This window comes from Pyxicephalus adspersus, chromosome 3 (assembly GCF_032062135.1).
Source record: "Pyxicephalus adspersus chromosome 3, UCB_Pads_2.0, whole genome shotgun sequence".
NCBI lineage: Eukaryota > Metazoa > Chordata > Amphibia > Anura > Pyxicephalidae > Pyxicephalus > Pyxicephalus adspersus.
Window position 1 is genome coordinate 83,993,692 of NC_092860.1, and position 19,950 is coordinate 84,013,641.

The 19,950-nt window shown below is 37.1% G+C and overlaps 1 protein-coding gene and 1 long non-coding RNA gene across 3 annotated transcripts in view; both read right to left on the reverse strand.

The window, feature by feature from the left end:
* Window positions 1-2,039: 2,039 nt before the first annotated feature.
* Window positions 2,040-3,438, reverse strand: LOC140327760 (uncharacterized). Its single transcript, XR_011920108.1, has 2 exons — window positions 2,969-3,438; window positions 2,040-2,769 (listed from the first exon to the last, which is right to left on the reverse strand). It is a non-coding gene; the product is annotated as an uncharacterized lncRNA (long non-coding RNA).
* A 1,515-nt stretch (window positions 3,439-4,953) lies between these two features.
* Window positions 4,954-19,950, reverse strand: part of HERC3 (HECT and RLD domain containing E3 ubiquitin protein ligase 3) — a 34,709-nt gene continuing 19,712 nt past the window's right edge. The window contains exons 11-25 of one of the 2 annotated variants that reach the window (XM_072405511.1): window positions 19,469-19,528; window positions 19,115-19,226; window positions 17,619-17,808; window positions 16,304-16,467; window positions 15,506-15,619; window positions 15,059-15,082; window positions 13,750-13,839; window positions 12,687-12,857; window positions 11,289-11,432; window positions 8,920-9,086; window positions 8,288-8,354; window positions 7,805-7,887; window positions 7,391-7,574; window positions 6,991-7,093; window positions 4,954-6,400 (exon numbers count right to left, since the gene is read on the reverse strand). In XM_072405511.1, coding sequence (XP_072261612.1) covers window positions 6,192-6,400; window positions 6,991-7,093; window positions 7,391-7,574; window positions 7,805-7,887; window positions 8,288-8,354; window positions 8,920-9,086; window positions 11,289-11,432; window positions 12,687-12,857; window positions 13,750-13,839; window positions 15,059-15,082; window positions 15,506-15,619; window positions 16,304-16,467; window positions 17,619-17,808; window positions 19,115-19,226; window positions 19,469-19,528 — 1,882 coding nt within the window. In that variant the 3' untranslated portion in view covers window positions 4,954-6,191. Of the gene's footprint in view, window positions 6,401-6,990; window positions 7,094-7,390; window positions 7,575-7,804; window positions 7,888-8,287; window positions 8,355-8,919; window positions 9,087-11,288; window positions 11,433-12,686; window positions 12,858-13,749; window positions 13,840-15,058; window positions 15,083-15,505; window positions 15,620-16,303; window positions 16,468-16,792; window positions 17,809-19,114; window positions 19,227-19,468; window positions 19,529-19,950 lie in introns of those variants that run through there. The other variant, XR_011919917.1, reaches the window with a different exon arrangement.

Sequence of the window (19,950 nt, forward strand, 5' to 3'; positions counted from 1 at the left end):
ATGCCCAACCACTGGGCTGCAGACGGAAAGCAGGCTGCGGTCATCCTGGTTTGCTGTGAGAGGAAGGATCTGTGTCTTTTCTCCTGTCTTCATTTGTGTGATTGGCTTGAACCAAATGACAGGAGAGAGGACACAGATCCTTCAACCCTGCCTTCCACAACTCCACCCCCTCCCACCAGTTTGTGGTGCAGAGAAAGGTTCAGGACCATTGTTCTAAATTATGGCCTGCGGGCCACATCCTGCCCGAGGAGCTGTCACATCTGGACCTCTCCTCTCCAGGTTGTGCTGCGAGAGGGAGTTACTCCCCGACCATGTTGTACTGTGAGATATTCGTACAGCAGCAACATGAGATCTGTGTCTGTTGTTCAAGCAGCTGTCATTATCCCCAAGTCCTCATATCTTCTTCACTGATTGTCATAGAAATTAGAAATTTTCAGGGTACACACGGGACCCTAAGAGCTGCAAAACTAAATTTAAACACTGTCTACGTGTAACAAGTTGCCAGATAGGGGGTCACAAGCAAAAAATTCTAACAGGGATTTTTTCACATTAGGTGGGCTATTTCAAGACCAGGGTCCCTAAATTGAGTTTGCATGTTGTGGACCCCTGGGGGCAACTCGCATGTCAATGAAAAACAGGGTACTGCCAATTGTCTGTGCCCTGTGGTACCCCTAAAGTTCACAAAACTGCAAGGCTGCATTCAGGTTGGCGGTAAGGTTGCAATGCGGTTACCCCTTCCTCGTGTAAAATTTCATCACTACCGTGCCATCACAAAATATGAAAAACTATTCCAGTCATACTGTGCTGGCCATTTACCTTCTGTGAATCCCAAGATCTCTAACAGTAGAGGAAGGGAAATGTAGGATAAAATCCCACAAATTGTATCCCTACCATGTGCCCTGTCACATATAATCTTATTAGTTTATCTTTGAATCCCAATTTCTCCTGAAAGGGAGCTGTAGGTATAATAAAATGTAGGATAAGTGGGGGGTTCTTGTGGCTAACTCTCCCTAAAATTTTCTAGCTGCAGCGCCATCACATCACAGAAAAACTATACCTGTCATACCATCCTACCCTGTCACACATAGCTGGTCACTTAACTTCTGTCAACCCTAATTTCTCAGGAACAGGAGATGTACAGCCCTTAAGATGATCCAAGAAGTTTGCATTGCAGAGATTTCTTGATTTGTCATTACTTTTATTTAGTGCATGTATAATATGGTAACTAAAAACATTTCAATTAAAATTAAAACTATTCTAGTTTAAACATACATCTTTAATGTTTATTTGCATTGTGGCCCATGAGTTTTATCCCGATGTCGGGTGAAAAAAGCTTAGGCACTGCTGTTCTAAATCATTACAAACCTAAAGTATGAAGTGCTGTGCTGAAGTGCTGTGTAACCAATGGATTTTTCATAATAAAGAATTTAATCTACTGGATCCCACTGTTATTTGTCTTTTACACACAGTGACAAAGACAAAGGGATGGAAAAACATTTTCTATGGTATAAGCAGTGACTGAAAATATCACCATTTGCTGTAAATTGCTGACATTGCACCTGAAAGATTGCCCCCATTTGGTAGTATTGCCATGTAAACAAGTAGCTGTCTATTAGACTTCTAGATTCTTCTAATTCTTTAAGTCACTTAGAACTCAGTGGATTGGTTTTCATACAGATGACATAGAAAAATGTGACCTTCGCTACGCCTTCCTTTTGGCTTTATACCTCTACAAGGTTTATAAATCAGGAGGAGGTGTGAACCTCTTTATTCTTGGCTTAGTTTAGGTTTCATGAACACTGGGGTACCTAATTCATAGGATTCCATACTGTCCTATACCTGGAGCATAACAAGACTACTTAGCCACATGTGGATACAAGTCCTCTGAAAAAGAAATCCTGGCTTGCATGGGTATCTTAACTTATTTTTCATATACAGTCATAGGAAAAGAAAGTACATACTCTTTCAATGCTAAATTTTGGGTATCCAGACATAAGAAAAGAATACTGAGGCAAATACAACCACACATGAACAACACATAAAATTAGACAGTGACATTTATTTAACAAAAACAAAGTCAAAATGCATAATCAGTGTGTGATACATTATACTCTTACCACTTACATAGGAATGAAGAAGGTAAGTAGCAGACGTTTTGGCAGTTTGCTGATCTGAGCATTCAGGTGTGTGTTAACACTATACCAAGGAGGAAAGACATCAGCAATGATTTTAGGGAAACAATTGTTGCTACCCATCGGTTTGGGAAGGGTTGTAAGGCCATTTCTGAATATTTTAAAATTCATATTTGTACAGTGAGAATGATCATTATTGAAAAACAAGGAAGTTACCAATCCTCACAACAGCGGATGTCCTAGCAAATTCAGCCCAACGTCAAACCGTACAATGCTCAGAAAAAAAAAAAAAGTGTTACATCTCGGACTCTACAGGCCTCAGCATGGTAAATGTTAAAAACTTAACTAGTATGGTTTGTTTGGAAAGGTTACTAGGGGAAAGTCTCTTCTTTCTAAAACCAAACACAGCAGAAAACTTCATAACTGTCAAGCACAATGATGCATGGGTTATGACTTGGGCTAGTTTACAGCTACAGGGCCTCCTGACACCTTGCAGTCAATAATTTGACTGTGAACTCCTTAGTATACCACAGTATTCTAAAGTCAAATGTGAGGTTGTCTCTGCAGCAGCTAAAGCTTGTCCGAAAATGGGCCATGCAGTAAAACAATAATCCAAAGCATAGGTGGTGTCCCTTTCCTGCAATAAAATCACATTATTAATAAACAGGATTTATATAGCGCCAACATATTAGGCAGAGCTGTACATTAAATAGTGGTTGCAAATGACAGATAGATAGACAGTCACACAGGAGCAGGGGAGGACCCTGCCCCAAAGAGCTTACAATCTAGTAGGTGGGGGAATTAACACACAATAGGAGGGGAAATACCTTACCTACCTGATTTTTAAAACACACTCCGCTGTCCCTGTTCCTTTGCAGGGTTCTGTCATCTTTTTCCTTTTCTTCCTTGTTTTAAACTACAGCCATCTTGATTGACTGGTCCGGAATGATGTAACTCTCGCTCAAGTGCACAGAATTTCATTCAGACCCAGCCTCTGCAGGGGAAGCCTGGCTTCCTTCGCTGAGCTGCTCATATACAGCCATATTTTGACAGAAGAGGATGGTGATCAGGCAGGTAGGAATGCTTACTGCAGAAGGGACAAGATGCAGAAACTTTAAAGGAGCACTCTGAAATCTTCCTACCCTAACATGGATTCTTTAAACCCATAGGTGGCCATGACTCATTGCATATTATTTGGATGCTGTTCTTGCTATGGGTTTATGAAAAAGTGTTTACTTGAAGTTATAGTTCTTTCAAATCCTAATATAGAACTCTGCCTTTAAACTAGATCCCATAACAAAGAGATGTTTCAGTCTTTAGTTATCCTGTGGTCACCTAGTCAACTTTATATTGTGTGAACTTGGCACAGTCTTGTAACATTGCCTCTGGGTTTTTTTCAGCTTTAATTCTCAGAAATACTTTACAACCTTCTGGGAATGAGCGGGGAACAGGAAATGTTAAGTCAGATGAAAAATCCAATGAAAGACACGTTCTCATTCATTTGAGTAAAGATCTCACAAAATACTTACCAAGATTAGAACCTATATAATCACAAACTGACCTCAATATTTTACAGTAAGCTGAAAACAATGACAACAATATCTTACTCCAGAGAGCCGGGCACGTGAAAATAACTTCTGACTAAGGTCATTTGTTAGATGGCTGATTATTTCTGACCTTTTCTGTTGTTGGTACAGCTTCAGAATATTTAATGCGCTGTTGGTGCTAGAATGTTTACCCATTACTGGTTAATGATCCTTAGAGGTAATTTTTTACAAAAGTGAAATACAAGTCAGTGGATTGTTCAATAAATAATACAATGCTGTGCTGAAATAAAAATGAATTATATTATAAAGCACTATGTGACTGCAAAGTGCAGTTTTTTATGTAGCAAGTTCATTCAAACAACCAAACTTGTCCATGCTATAGACTCCCAAAATGAAAGAACTCAAAATTAAAAAAATCAAAAAAACTTTCACCCCTTATTACAGGAAGATCTGAATGTACTTGTCCTCCCACTCACTATTTCTCTTTTGTCATGAGTGAGACATACAAACATAACCATTCAGCTCAAAAGATAATGGTTTGCATGGTGTAAAAGACATTAAACCGTTTATTACATAAAAACTAACATTATTCCAATGTGCTATTTAAGGACTGATCATTGTACCAATGCCACTATACTCTCCAATGGAACATAGATACCCACCTGTCTCCAGGTATGACACTGACTCTGCCCAACATGTTTCATGTTAAAGCACTAAAATCTAAAAGATACCACTGCTGAAAATACTGCTAAGAATACAAGTTGCTGTTTCTGGCTTTGTACTTTTCTAAGTTATTCACCTTGAAACAAGCATACAGATATTGGAATGAACAAAATTCCAATTCTAGTACCCTGTGGAAAAAGCATCAATAATAACTACAGTGGCCTGTAATTTATGTAGCTTGCATGGATAAGCTTCTCATTGTGCTGTATTTTACCCATAACACTAGGATTTGGCAAACCTCTCTGTACCAACTTGTTTGACACAATACACATTGGCTGTAGAGAGAATGTAAGTCTATGTAGATTTGTATTAGCCTAGATGAAGGTGGTTTCTTGCCCTCCCAGGTTCTCAAGCAGCCATTTTGTATGTTTTATAAGGTCTGTAAGTCTTTACAATAATCATCTCTAAACTGTATGAAAAAAGTGTAGTTCATAACAATTTACATCCCTTCTTACTTTTGGAAAGCAGAACTGAAATTTGGCACATTGAATATGCTGCAGGTTTACATTTCAGACAACTATCAGTCCAATAAAGTATGCAGAAACACCAGATTTAAAAAAAAAAACATTTTTATTTGAAGGCTTGATTATGATATTCTACATAACTCAAAGTAATGTTGTGATTTCCCTTTACATTGCACCACAGTCATTCTTTTAAACATGGCAGTATTTTTCATGTTTACAAATTATCAACATATGAAACTTTGAGATACAGTTGGTAAATTACAGAAAGTGCATGATATACTTTATCTGATACAGGATTGAAAATGATGTGTAAATAATCAGAACAGTCTGTGTGATCAGACAATACTGCATTGAACTCGGAGAATCTGTCCCTGGTAGTATCATTTACAGAAATGTTCTTACAGTATAACCTGCAAAGGCCTGCAACAGTGTGTATTGATATTTGTGGCAATGTTTTGTGTGCCAGCTCTAGACCAGCGCTGTTTGTGTTCTGCATAGGAAAAACTAGATGTGTCCATATAAAAGATAAAATATGGATCCATCAAAAACCTCTCTATGAGCTTGTTGTCAAACATAGGAGCATGGTAAATGTTTGGTCACTTTTCTGGGGTGTTCTAATGTGTTCTTGTGTTCTAATAATCCAATCAGCGTTCATTAACACTGAACCATCTACCCATGTAGACTGCAGTAGTTTTCCATAGGAACACATTAAGATGAGGAAGAACATTGGAGAAACATCAGTACTCTCTCAGATACCACAAAACATTCCTGCAAATAAGTGTACTAACCATGATTACAGAAAGAGACCAATCAGCAACCAATGCTCTTTATGCACCACTTAACAGGGAACTCCAAGAGAGAACAACAGCTGAGATTTAATCAAAGTTTTCAAAAACTATACAATTCTTAAACCTAAAATAGATTTAAAATGGCTATTTAGATGAAGGATGGATGTTTCATAATTGCTCAGTGCTCACAGACCAACTTAAATCAAACATAGACCATCCAGTCCTGCTTTAGCAAAGCTGAAAAAAATGTCACATTTTAATAAAACGGCTTTTACCAAACAAACATAAAAAATGGCAACGACAAAAGAGATCACTTAAAAGAAAGACAAAACAAAATCATAAAAAAGTGAAAATATTGGGAATTTTTCCCACATGGGATTTCTTCTTTACATTTTGGTTCTTTTACAAAAATAGAAACAGGACAATTTCTTTTAAAATGTATACAACATTGGGTGTATTTTACAATAATATTAAATAAGCCCATAAGAGGTAAAGTGCATTTTAATCAAGGGAAGCTCAGAAACAAAAGGCTACTTCTTAAGCTAGGCTGAAGCCCTCATAATGATCTATGGCTTGATTGAGTCTTTTCCTGAGGGTTTCCTTGTTGCTGTACTTGGGTAGGTCCAGCAGGTTGTAGCATGTGTGTGCCACAGGTAGGTAGTCCTCACTGCTGGATGTGGACTGGATAATGATATGGAGGCTGGACATGCCATAGATAGGGATACGGTCACTGCCGGTGAGAAACACTGAGAAGACAACAAGTTAGAATTAAATGGATTACAAGCGAAGAAGTATTCAGGTTTTGTTATGGTGTTTTTACTGTGTAAAATGTATTACTACTTAATATTTTCTATTTACAGCCTGTGTTAATTATGGCATGGCGATGGGAACGACCAAGGCCCTTTATAAAGCTACTCTGAAGCTAGACTTATTAACAATTTAGGCACTATGGGGCATGCAGAACATGCAACTTACTCCCAGAGAATGGCCACTCAGGCACCCAGAGCTGTCATAAGGGACCATGAGGGGTTCTCAGCCCTGTGTAAGTTTCAAGTCTCAACCTGGATCCTATGCAGAGCTTCTACATCAGAGAGGTGGGGCCAACATTATAAGTATAAGTAAAACATGCCAATGACATTCACCTATTTGCTTCCTTTCTGATATCCCATCATCTAATATACCACCTTCATGCTAGGAACTTACTAACATTTCTGTAAAATCGCATTAAATCTACTATTCATGCTATATTTAAATACTGAGCATTTAAAAATATACAATGCTCTATATCCACTATACCTGCACAATCTCTTACATAAAAAATAAATGCATAGCTTACACAGAAACTTTTTCTTCTGCTCCAGGGAGAATTCATGGAATGTTTCCCAGAACATCCTCATCGTTGGGTGCTCTGCGGAGTAGTCCCCCTTGTAGATGGCATTCTAGAAAAAAAACAACACAAAAATAAAGTCTTGCTTTTTGTAGCTCACTAGCTTTCATGTGTATTCCAATAATAAACCTTTGTAAAGGTCTACACAATACTACAATATAAAACATATACTGTAAATATATACACATACATTAATACCCAATTCTGTAAGTGCTGTTTCTTCACTCTGTGCTGCAGTCAAAGCATATTTATTATTGTCTTAATCTCCATTTTTCAGGAGGTTTTGTTTTAGAAGCCGAGTGCCAAAAGTTACCTAAATTACCCCAGTATCCTGTGCCTTCATGCTCACCTCTTCTAGTTCCTGCCAGTTGTAGTTGCTGCTCCCAACAACCATGGCTCTCAGTTCAGATGGCTGGAACAGCTCCAGCACTTTCCCACCGCAGACTTTAAGGAATCCCGTAGAGAATGCCTCATACCATTCCTGCACTGACTGGTTAAATACATAGTTGACATAAGCGTCAACAAACTCCTGCCTGAAATAAAAAAACAGGGAATTAAATAATCAATATATTTTAAATTGTGTATAAAATAATTCAAATTAAGGTTCCTAAATCAAGTAGTGGTGTCTGCATGACATTGCTCAGACACTGCCCTGTAAATCTTTGCTAAAAAATGTCTTATACGCAGCCAGCCTTATGGATGGATTTGGCCGGCTTTCTTATTTACCTGCATTATCTGTACACTGTATTTTCATGTAACAAACCTGTTGTCTTCCTTTACAGTGATTTTGTCTCCTCCAGGCACCAGAGGTTTCATTTCAGTCAGGCCGTAACTTTCCCGACATATCTAAAAAACACAAACATTAAAACGTTACAAATATTGCAAAGGAAAACTGGTAAGGCTGATAACACTGTTTGGGATTTCAGATAATTACACAGAAAGTTAGAAAGATTTCAAGCATCAATAGATATTTTTCTGTATATGAAGAAAATGTACTAAGTCTAAAATAAAAAAAAAAGTAAAGCAGTCACCTTATTTATCTATATATGACTTTTTTGTTCTTGAGTTTGAATTTCTTAATTTGAATTTGAGAATTAGCATTAGCACACAGAGAAGTGGTTATAAGACAATGTGATCTTCCACCTCGCATGATCCTCTAGTTACACTATAACAATAAAAGTCATCAGCAGAAAGTTATTGTGTATAGTAACATTATTATATTGTAATGTCCAACAGAGATCCTTACTGTAAAATTAAGGCAGAAAGTTTCCTCAACATCTTCTCCTGGATAGTCTAGAAGTTGTTGTAGGCTCCTAGAGGGATGACAGAATAATATTAATACACACAGAAACAAATGGCTTAGGACTTTTGGGTTAATTCATAAATCAGCAGTATGACTGCATCACAAGAAAACCCATAATGTTGCACAAAGGCAGCTCCATGATTGGATAAGAGCACAGCCATGAGATCTATCACATTACTGTCTTCTCTAGTTCTCTAATAATCTTTAGCCAATCACAGCCAATTATCAGCTCTATCTATATCGTGGTCCTTCATCTGGTTACAACCGTGGCCCCAGGGCTGGTCATGTGACATGCTGCTTATGGGAGAACAGACTTATGATCTCCAAAAAAGTAATTATTTCAATGTCTCATTTAGAATGTATTTGAAGAATAATACATGGCTGTCACAACTGCTTATTTGTTCTTAGGTGTACTGATTAAAGAGCATTTACATATGCTTGCCTGATATTTATGTACTTTACGTTACTTAAAGACAACTTTTAGATATTTGGATATTCAAATTAAATATTCCTAATGCAAAAAGTTTACCAAATATCTGCCCGTGTCAGATTGCTATACAACCTGCTCCACATACCTTCCTTCTGTGGGTGACAACTCCTTGAGGTCCTCTAAGTTTGCTGGAACATTCAGGAGCTTCTTATACAGCACTAATGGGAAATGAAGATCAACCACTGTGAAGTTATAGATGGCTAAACCACACATGATGCCGATCAGATGGAACCAGTTATGTTCTACAAAACACTAGAGGAAAAACAACATGGTAAGAACCAATTCATGAAAAGCAGTTTCAAGAATAATTACCAGGTGGTTGCATTCACACTTACAAACAATCAGTCAATGCTTATATGAGCTTATCATTTACTAAATAAAAACAGTCAATTGTATTCAAGAGTTGTTAAGAGTGGAGTACAGTTATTATTAAAGTTGTTAGTTTTTATAAATAGGCTGCTATATTAAAATCCCTGTTTTTTGTTTCACCGCATTTAAGGGGAACTAGTTCAAATTTTAGTTGGGACTCTCTGTCTAGCTTTATCATTGCTCGATATTAAAGCGTACCTAAACTCAGAACTTTCACTTTACATAAAAGGGTAGACAACCCTTATGGTATGTTAAAATTCTGTTGTTTTTTTTTTTTTAAGTGCAACCGCTCCTAATTCTCGACCATCTAGGCGATCGAGAATGAATGGGAGCGCAAAGCCTCCCGGGATACCTACATCAGGCATTCTGAGAGCATCCTGGGCATGAGTAAAAGGAGCCTTTTCGTGGGGGGGAAAAAATTTGCTGATCCCACGCATGCGCAATGAGGTCGCCAAGTTTTTTTTTTTTCCATCCTACGTCACCCGATCTCGTGCCTAGGTCAGGTGACGTAGGATGAGAAACCCGGAAGAAAAAAACGAAGATGGTGGCGACCCGGCTCGCGAACAGATGCTGGGATGATGCGGGACCCAGTGGAAGAGACCTCCAGATGGATTAAACTGCCCTGCGGGATTGAAGATAAGTGTATTTTTTTTTGTTTCAGACACTTTTGGGTTTAGTTCCTTTAAAAATAAAGAAGCGGTCTGATCAGCTGTTGGCAGACTTTCAGACTACTTATAATTGCAACAATGAAAGTGCCTGGGAACTTGACTTTACAATGTTATAAATAAAGCGGTCCTGTTTGGTAGTTTTAAAGGCGGACTAAATGCAATTTAATTGAATATTTCACTTTAATAGAAATCATATACATTGTTTCAATAACTTGAATAAGTTGAAATAAGTGTAATAACACGTGTCATTTTATCTATTCCCAACCTGTATGCTGCTAAGGAGATTTAATGATGTTAATAGGAGATAGTTATGTCAAACTGCAAAATTCAGCATTCCCCAGAAGGCCGGGCTGTTAGTGTAATAGGGATTTACAGCTTGAGTACTGGTCTTGGGACCGGAACCTTTCTCCAAGTTACAGCACAAAGGGGTAAAAAGTGAGTTTTTTTATCAAATGCAAAAGAAAAAGGGATGAACAATACTGAGAGTAAATGCTTATGCAGAAGTACAAATTGAGAAATATGTCACAAAATCACAATGTTAAAGTGAACCTGTCGAAGAGATAAACGTGCCTTGATTTTTATTTGATCTATTTCCTGAGTGTGCACTTGTTCTGGAGAAGTGACTATACTCATAAAAAAGCTGGGCATTTGTATCTAAACCGGAGCCAGGGAGTGAATAAATAGCTCTTCCATCGGTGAATTCCAGTATTTTGTTTTAGGAGAAATTTCTTTGGCCATAAGTTTGCTGTAATACACGTAGCTGCTGTTCCTCCCCATTCAGCAGTTGTGCTATTCAATTACTTCTGACATAACACATTGTATATGCATACTGTTGGTACAACTAGTGTTATGTCAGCAATCATTTATTATTAAAGTGTTTCCTTATTTAAAACATTTAAAATATTAAAACAGCCCATTCAGAAAGTGAAAATCAGCATGAATTAATGTACTGCAACCTGGAGATCTGGTGTTTACACATGAATCTCCACTGTTCTAGGCTTTTTGGTTTTATTTGTGGTTTTGAGACCTTAATAGCATTTTCTACTGTACCCAATGTTTTCCATCCATTAAGGAAAATGATACAGATAAAATAAGCAGGGTGCCCAAACACTAACTTATTTTCTTGGAGCTTTAGGCATATGTTAAGTTACAGATACACATCAATGTTTTGCAGCTTGGATTTTAGCCTGCTCAGTGTGCCAACTGGAAGGAGGAGGAAGTTTTCCCATAATCTTGCAATAGTGTAAGAAAGTAAGAACTTTTAGGTGGGGATGTGGCAGAACATTTGGAGAACTCTATATGCAATGCTGCACAGAAGTGGGTGCAAAGCTTTAGAAAGCATTTAGAGTATCTGCTGAGCAAAGCTGTAAAATAATTTATTATCATTTAATAGGTTGTATAAAGCTAATGCACTTACTATGTCTGAAAACCAGAGCAGGTTGGATTCTGGGTAGACTGTAAACATTCCGTAGATGGGGTTCAGGAGTTCTTTGAGAAGCAAAAGAAAGAATTCTTTACTAACGCCTCCATCATCCACGGCCTCTTCACCATCAAATATCACCTGCAGGGAACATTCACAAAATATTTAATAATGATGTTAAAAGAAAAAAAAAGGAGCACACAAGGAAGTATCATGGAAGGCAGTTTCCAATTTGAGCAAGAAAAATCTGGGAAGCCCCTAACTTCCTAAAAAGAGACTGAGTAAGGCCATTTTATTGTACTCATTGAAAAGTATTTAACATGGATATTTACTATAGATGTCATAGAAGGCAGTCATACATGGACTAATGTTTGTGCAAGTGACGGGATATTAGATGTATCTGCGAAAGCAATTTAACACATGAATAAGCAATTCAACCTAGCTATAGGCTTGATTTAAACTAAATCAATGTAAATAGAACCCTTGGATGGCTGAGTTTATAAAAATGATGTAGAAAAAAAGTTAATAGTTGGAAAACTCATGCATTTGTGTCCATAAATTATCCAAATCACTTCAATTTTTACCATTCATTGCTATACAGGTAAAGCATGCAGCGATTGCAATGAAACAGAAAAGAAGTTTGTCCTTCCTCACAATCAATCAATAAAGTGATAAAGTAGGGAGCACACATGTACAAAAGTTGATTAGCATAAAAGTTCCACATCTTTATTATTTCACAGTTGAAAAATTGTGCATATTGCAGTGGTTACATAAACCAAAAGAAACATGTATACAGACAGTCTTTTTTATCAATTTCAACTACAATACAGAACTGATAAACTAGAATTCTGATGCGTTTCGCAGGTAATTCTCCTGCTACTTCAGGGGAGAAGGGTTGGTGGAGAATCTTTACTCTAAAAAGTATTAACGTGTGTTCAGGTAAGTCAGAGCTGTTTCTCAGAATTTCTCTCTTATCCTTTTGGTGCTGCTCTCACTGTGATAGCTGCTGTGCCGGACTTGTGTGAAGATATTACATTTGTGTGTAGGACATTGCATTCTGTAAGTGTTTTGCATATATTTTAAATTAATGATTGTTGTAATTCTGAGAAACACAGAGTAATCTGAGAAATATGGTGATTCCTCAATGCCTCAACAATAGGGATCAGATGGCAAACTTATACCTGCACTGTAGCTGCATATACAATATATGTACATGTAAATGTCAAAAATGTGTCACAGAAAAAATGTTAATATAGTAATAGTATGAAAGCAACAGAAACAGTTTTAATGAATAGGGACTGGCTGCTACAGGCATCTCCGTTTTTAAAACACAATAGTACCGTTAATATTTGACTTGCCGTGCCTTTGTAAGGATGGCTTGATATATTTACCTACCTTCAAAGGCTTCTTCAAATCTACATCAGAGTGGATACTCAGCTCCCTCAGGGCATCTGCCACCAAGCTGGCCCTTCTTACATGGAGGACCAGGAAAGGGTTCCTGGCCAGAGTGGGCTCCAGAGACAGCAGTGTGAACACATTTTGTAGATTAGCGCCATTCACCGCCACCTATGTAAAAAAACAAAGGTTTCTATTCAGATCATCTTAGAAGCTAAAAGGATATATGGCTTTAACTGCAGTTTAAATATACCGAAGAAGAGTTGTCTATGTCCAGCTTGCTGTATATGCCTCTAAAATACAGTACAAGCATATATATTCTATTCACCCACCAATTTGTTAACCAGCAACGTTTAGCAAGTCCAGAGCAGGGGAATCCCCTAATGCATCATGGGCACAAAGCCTTTTACATGTTCTCAGTTTCCTAATTAACTCTACATGCCTCAAAGTGTGTGAACTCCATAGTTATTTCTTTATTTTGCTTTTTTGTATTTTTTTTGCAAAGATTTACAGATAAAGTGATATTTTTGAGCCCATTGTAAAAAATAACAAGATCAATTTACCTAGCCCTATGATACTAAATTGTTGTGGTTTTACAGGACATGGTTTCCTATTGAAATGTAACTTTTTGGAAGACCATTTTCAACACAACTGAAAATGCCAGCTAGATCAGTTATTAGTACACAGAAGTGATGTCAGATTGATTGCTAGTGTGGCTTGCAGCAGGGCACCACCCAATGTAAAAAAGTCCACATTAAAGGTGAACTACAAACCCATGTATATTATATGTATATAATATATTATATTATATGTATATTCTGTGTAAATCATGGAAGTTTAAACTCAATCCTAAAGCAGAAGTAAAGTATTTTAACTCCACCCCAACCCAACACACACAAAATAGAAGAGTTTATTTATTTGGCTGCCATTCAACCCAAGCCCTAGAACATCTAGTTGTGGAAAATACAAAGCCCACTAAGCCTACTTAGATTTAGAGCATGTCCCAAGCTATTTTAGGAAATATACATGTAATGATATAATAAAACTGATTTACGTTAGGTACCTGCATCTGTAGTTCCGCGTCGGTCTGTAACATTTTGGTCTTGGCTGGAGCATCAAACACAAATGGATAAGAACAGAGCGTCACTGAATCCTGGAGAGAGACAGAGATAAAACACATACACTATCTGAAGTAGTCATGATTGTGTGGACGAGGCCAGTGTTGTGTTATAGCCAGATATAAATAAAACAAATAGCAGATAAAGATGATCCAGTAAAAAGAATATGCACCATATTCCACAGTCCAGCAGTTTTATTTCTCAGTTATAATGACCCTTCCCCATTTCTCTGAATGAGCTACAATAGATCCCCTTTTAGCAAGATCATTGTGTACAGTGCAGGACCAGCAGATACTGCATTGGAAATGACTCAACAGTGCCTAGAATCTATCTACTTTAGACTACCCAGTAGTAAACCATGTATTATATTCTTCATCAGCAGGAAGTATTGGTAATAATTTTAATTTATGTCCAGAGTTCTATTTTAATTAAAATTAGAATGTATTTTCAGTGCATTTTTTATTACTAGTGTCTTTCACATTTTTACATGCACAATGTTTTGTTATTAAATAATAAATTTAGAGATTTGTAGATTAGGAGTTCTGCATCAAACTGGTATTATTCAGGTTTCTTGCTTAACTAAGATTAGCCCCACAGGCAGTGCACTGTTTTTAAAGGAAGACATAAACCGGCCATACACTTTAAATCGAATTAAGCAATTTTCTTTTGAATTACCAACAATTCAGTAGCATGAGAACACACATAAATAGATCCCAAATGAGAAAATTGTTAATGTGGGGCTTCTATTACACAGTTATACAAAATCCAAAGGGTGCTTAAAATAATTTGCACAGTCAGACTGATTGGCCAACTATTGAAATGTATTATTGTAAGAAGCAGTATAACGCCATCATCTGTAGCACCATACAAGCCATGTGCCTACATAAAATCATAAAAACAGGGTGGGTATTACATTAACATATGTTGATATAATTATTTTTATTTTGTTGTTTGATTAAACTTTTATATCTAATAAAAAAAGATAGAAAATTAGACGTTTTTTATAATAAACTCATGTGAAAGATAGCATTCCCTGTCTGAACACCTAATGTGTGAATGGTGTGATATTATACAACTTCACTGCAGTGAAAAATAAAGGACGAGTGTGAATGAGGAAAGAGGGTGCATAGGCAGAGGACATTATCATACCTCATTAAAAACAACTTATTCAATGACTCATAATATATTCTTCTATTGCAAGCTGATACATTAATACGCTACACAAACAAAAACACAGATAACAAAACATATTACCTGCATAATGGAAGCACGCACCTTCTGTGAAGATAAAAACAAAAAAACAATATTGTTACCATCTATTTATTATTAACAGGGGTGATATTATTACAAACAAGGATGGTAAGATGGGTGTACAGACATATCCAGCTCAGAAAAAAAAACACACAGGAACATTTTCATGATTTTATATTACATCCAGATGGTTACTGAATGGAGATGTATGCTAAGAAAATATTAAGGTGTTTCCAACCAAAATAGGAAAGCATAATACTAAGGGTCTGTGCTCACATATGAAGTATACATTAGGTACATTCAGAGATTATTCAGAATTTGTAGATGAGTGCATGTGACCGGCTTCATGAAGCTTTTACATTCCTATTGACTTGTATGGGGAAAGAAGAAGAATGGACATGAACAAAACCCTGTCCTTGCCCTAAAGCTGGACTAACCAGTTACACATACCAATCCTGCTTGGTTCAGGAACCACATGAGGTAATCTTCTTGGATGTCCACCAGGCTCGATATCTCTGGGATATAGAATTTATCATGCTCCACATGCTGCACCTTCACATTTACCTGGAAACAAAATGAAACTTTTGCTTTGTAATCATATAAAAAGAGTGCAAAATGCTCCATCTAAAACGAAACAGCTTTTTTAGATCAGAGAAATTGGACCTGTAGATTTACTACAGATAAATGGTAAACATTATAATATAAATAAACTCTGTGTTTATTTATTCATACCAAAGATAACTAGTTAGTAAAGTGGAACTCTAGGCAAACTTTTTAGCAGGGACACAGACAGCAATAAAACCCAATAAAGGTTTAACCTTTCCCTGTTATATCTTAAACAATATTTTTGGATTGAGCTCAATTTTAAAAAGCAGAAGGGATACCCCAGTCCTTCAGAATTCACTATGACTCTCAATTGACATAGCAGAACCAGCTGTCAAACTGACAGTAAAATCTCACATATTAGACCCAGTTGATCCTTCTCTCCATGTAATCTGCAGGATTGTTTACTCAGAAGAACTGAGAGCAGTAGAAGCTGTGCCTTGCAACCAAAAAGCCTCAGACAAAACCATTTCTTATCCCTGTTGGACCAACCTGGGATATTAATGGTTGAGTGATACGTTTTCTAAACAATGGTGTTTTATCATAACAAGGTTCTGTGCACTGTTACAGATCCTTGCAGCATGCCCCTTTATAAAAACGTGATCACCTCTATAAAATATTTCTATCTCCGTGTCTTATAATCACCTTGTGTAGCTTTTCCAGGAGCCTGAGAGCAGCTGTGATATAGCTGGTGAACAGCACAGGGATCAGCAAAGTCTTTCGTCCATTCAGAAGATAGACCACCGCTCCTTTATAAAGGTCGATTAATCTGAAAAAGTAGTTTGGGCAAACCTGAGACCACCAATTATCTAAATAGATAAAAAAATAAATGAATGAATATTACATGAATTATAAAAAATAACATTAAACATTGCTATAATCTAGCTATAAATACTGTCTAAGTCTTCCTGTAGTATTACTGGCTATCCTATAAATATAGATGTACCTGGGGTTTGGTTTGAACATAACCAAGGTAAGAATAAAACAGTACTACTGAAATAATGTTTGTACTCTTTCCCTGTCTGTATTACCAACATAAGAGAGCTTATTCTGACCAAAAGTAACCAATCAAAATAGACTTGGCTTAAAGAGGAACTAAACTGAAAAGTGCTTAAAACAAAAAAATACACCTACCTTCAATCCTACAGGGCTGTACAATCTATCCAGGAGTGTCTTCCATCAGGTCCCGCAGCATCCAAGCATCTGTCTCCGAGCCGGCCCGCCAGGTGGCGCCATGTTCGCCTCTTCCTGGTTCTTCTTTCTAAGTCATCCGACCCAGGAGCAAGATCGGGTGACGTAGGTTGGAAAAAAAACTTGCCGATCTCACTGCGCATGTGTAAGATCAGAAACTTTTTCTCTTTTCACCAAAAAGCTCCTTCTGTGCATGTCCGAGATGCTCGGGCATGCCCTGAAGGCGCACCCAAGAGCCTCCCGGAATGCGTGATGTAGGTATCCCGGGAGGCTTTGACCTTTGGCCAGACTAGGGCACAATGCAGTCTGATTGGTTGCTTTGAATTATGTATTGCCACTCTTTATTTGAGAAACAAAATGTTTGGTCAGCCTTAGGAATCCCACTGAACAGAACTGCTTGAAAACCAAACATACCAATACCCCTCCAGAACGTTATTACTTACTGTTCCTAATAGAGTGGGGAAGGGTAAAAATATGTCAGGCTTTGTTGCTGTCTTGGGCTCCCTGGTTTTTATTTGTTTCTCTGTTCCCAATCACTATGGAAAGGAACTGATAAGAAAACTTTTCAGTGGCAACAGGAAAAAAACAACAAAGTCACTGACATAGCAATAAAGCCACTGACATTTCCAATTACATCCTGTCCCTCTGACACCTTTTTACCAAGGGGGGAATTGAGAAGAAATGAATTTTGAGGTTTCACTCTTTCCCACTCTAACCATAACTCACGGTGAACATACCGTAAAACAGAACACTATAAAGAGAATGTTACCCAGCACTTTGCTTGGGTTGGTATCCAGCCTTAAGATTGCCATGGCTAATGGCAGAGTCAGTGTTATGTAGTACTTTGAGTCTTGCAGCAAAGGGAATTCTGGGAGTATGAGGTAAATACGCATTGCTTCTACATCTGGTGGAGAGCTGGATAGCTGCGGGATCAAAAAACTTTCAAAGCCCTTAAGAATCTATCAAAAAAAAAAAAAAAGAAAAAACTTTTATTAAAATTTAACATAGCAAGCAAACAATCATAAAGCCACCAAGTCAGGAAGGAGAAGATCATTTACCATACTTTGCTGCATCAGATACAGTGGGCAAATTTATCCTATCTCTAAGATTTGGCTTTGCAACTGAGCCAGGCATCATCAGACTTTACAGCTTTACAGTTTACAGCTGTTGTCAATACTTCTTGTTGTACAGGTAACCCCCGAGTTAAGGACATCTGACATACAGACAACTCCTTGATAGAACAATCCTGTGCAGGATGGAGGCTTGTTGAGGGGAGGGGGTGGTTTGTATGACTTGCAGTAGAAATCGTTTGCTCTTCTGCAACATCTTGTAACTCTTTAATGACCAAGACAAAGTCTGCAGTTGTTTCTATTTGCATATCAAAGCACAGCTTGCTCCAGAAGTTAATAAATGTCTAGGCTTCATAAAGTTTTTTTTTTTTGCTTCGTTTGTGATTAGCTTACAGTGAGGATTTTATACAGTAACTGACACCACACTGCCTAATAATATGTTGAGACAAACATCTGTCCTAATTGCATTTATTAAAATAATGTATCTGTTCCAACTTACATACAATTTCAACTTAAGAACAAACCTACAGTCCCTATCTCGTATGTAACCCGGGGACTACCTGTATCTTACTAAACCCATTTTATTGCAACAGCTTCTGCATTACAGATGTATTCAGCTAAATTAATTACTGTAGGTCAGTGCATGCCAATAAAAATAATATCGTTGGTTAGAAAACAAAGGCATATGGACATGATTCAGAGCTTGGACACGAGTCAAATGTTAAGGGAACAGTATCTTCACAGGAGGAGGCAAACATATTCACAATTACCATATATACACTTGAGTAAAAACCAAGATTTTTTTCCCCTTCAAAAAGTTGGTAGAAAAAGAATATCAGATTAAACCTGGGATAAACCAGTAGATGGCACTGTGTTCCCATATTAAATGTATAACAAACACCTGCCTTCAGAGACATTAATAAATAATTTGTTAAACAACCATGCAAAAAAAGATCATTTAGAAGCAAGAGTCCCATTATAACTAACTCAAAAGTGCAAAATACTTTTTATTTATTATAGCATTTTATGTTTGAAACAAAGCCTTTTCCTGTATTCTTAATATGTACATTAAAAAGTACCTTTATAAAATGTATATATGGTAGGTACTGGGTCTTAGCTGCTGTTGATAATGGCTTACTATTATTACTGAATAATTCATTTAATTCATATAACCACAGTACGCACTAGGATTTACCTGCTCTAGTAGCCTTGAATGCTGGGAGTTCATCAGCTTTTCAAACAGGACTTGAATGGACACCATATCTATTCCTGGAATCCTCGGACTTGTTTTAAAATGCTCATCATTTCTATATAAGAAACAAACAAACAACAAAATACATTTTTTTTGCACAACAGCCCTGGGGACAGTGGGACTTATATATGAAAGCTGTGTCATTATAAAAACCTGAATCCATTTGATTTTCTTACTACAATTTATTAATGATGGCTGGAATCAGATTTTAGATACAGTCTATGAATTCTACAATTTGTTATGGAAAACTCCCCTTCACGTTGTGTTATAAATCCAGGCTGTGATTTTTGTACTTACTTCTTTTCCAGGAAGCTTCCATTCCAGCAGGCAGAGGAGGAAAGTGTTTGTACTATGCCACTGTGAAATAGAGAATAGAAAAGAGCCTTTAAAAGCTGGAAAACACAGCTTGTTTAATGGACAATTCTGCAGTATGCTGTGTGTGTTATGTTATATGTGTCATATGTGTACCAGTTAGATGAATTATTCCAGCTTGGCTTATAAACTTCTTCCTAATAATGATAGCCTAGTCATGTTACAATTGTAAATGTTGCCTGACACAAAATTACATGTATCAGATGTGTCCAGTCCATAAAATTAAAAAGGACTGACTTGGATTTAGGGGTATATGTTTTACTTCATATTTAAACTTTTCATATTGCAAATACACAGCATGAACTGTGATGGTAAATCAGCTCAAAGACTCGAGATACCAAATATTCCAAAAAATCTGAATACCCAAATATTCTATAAATATCACTACCAAACATACAAGCTTATTT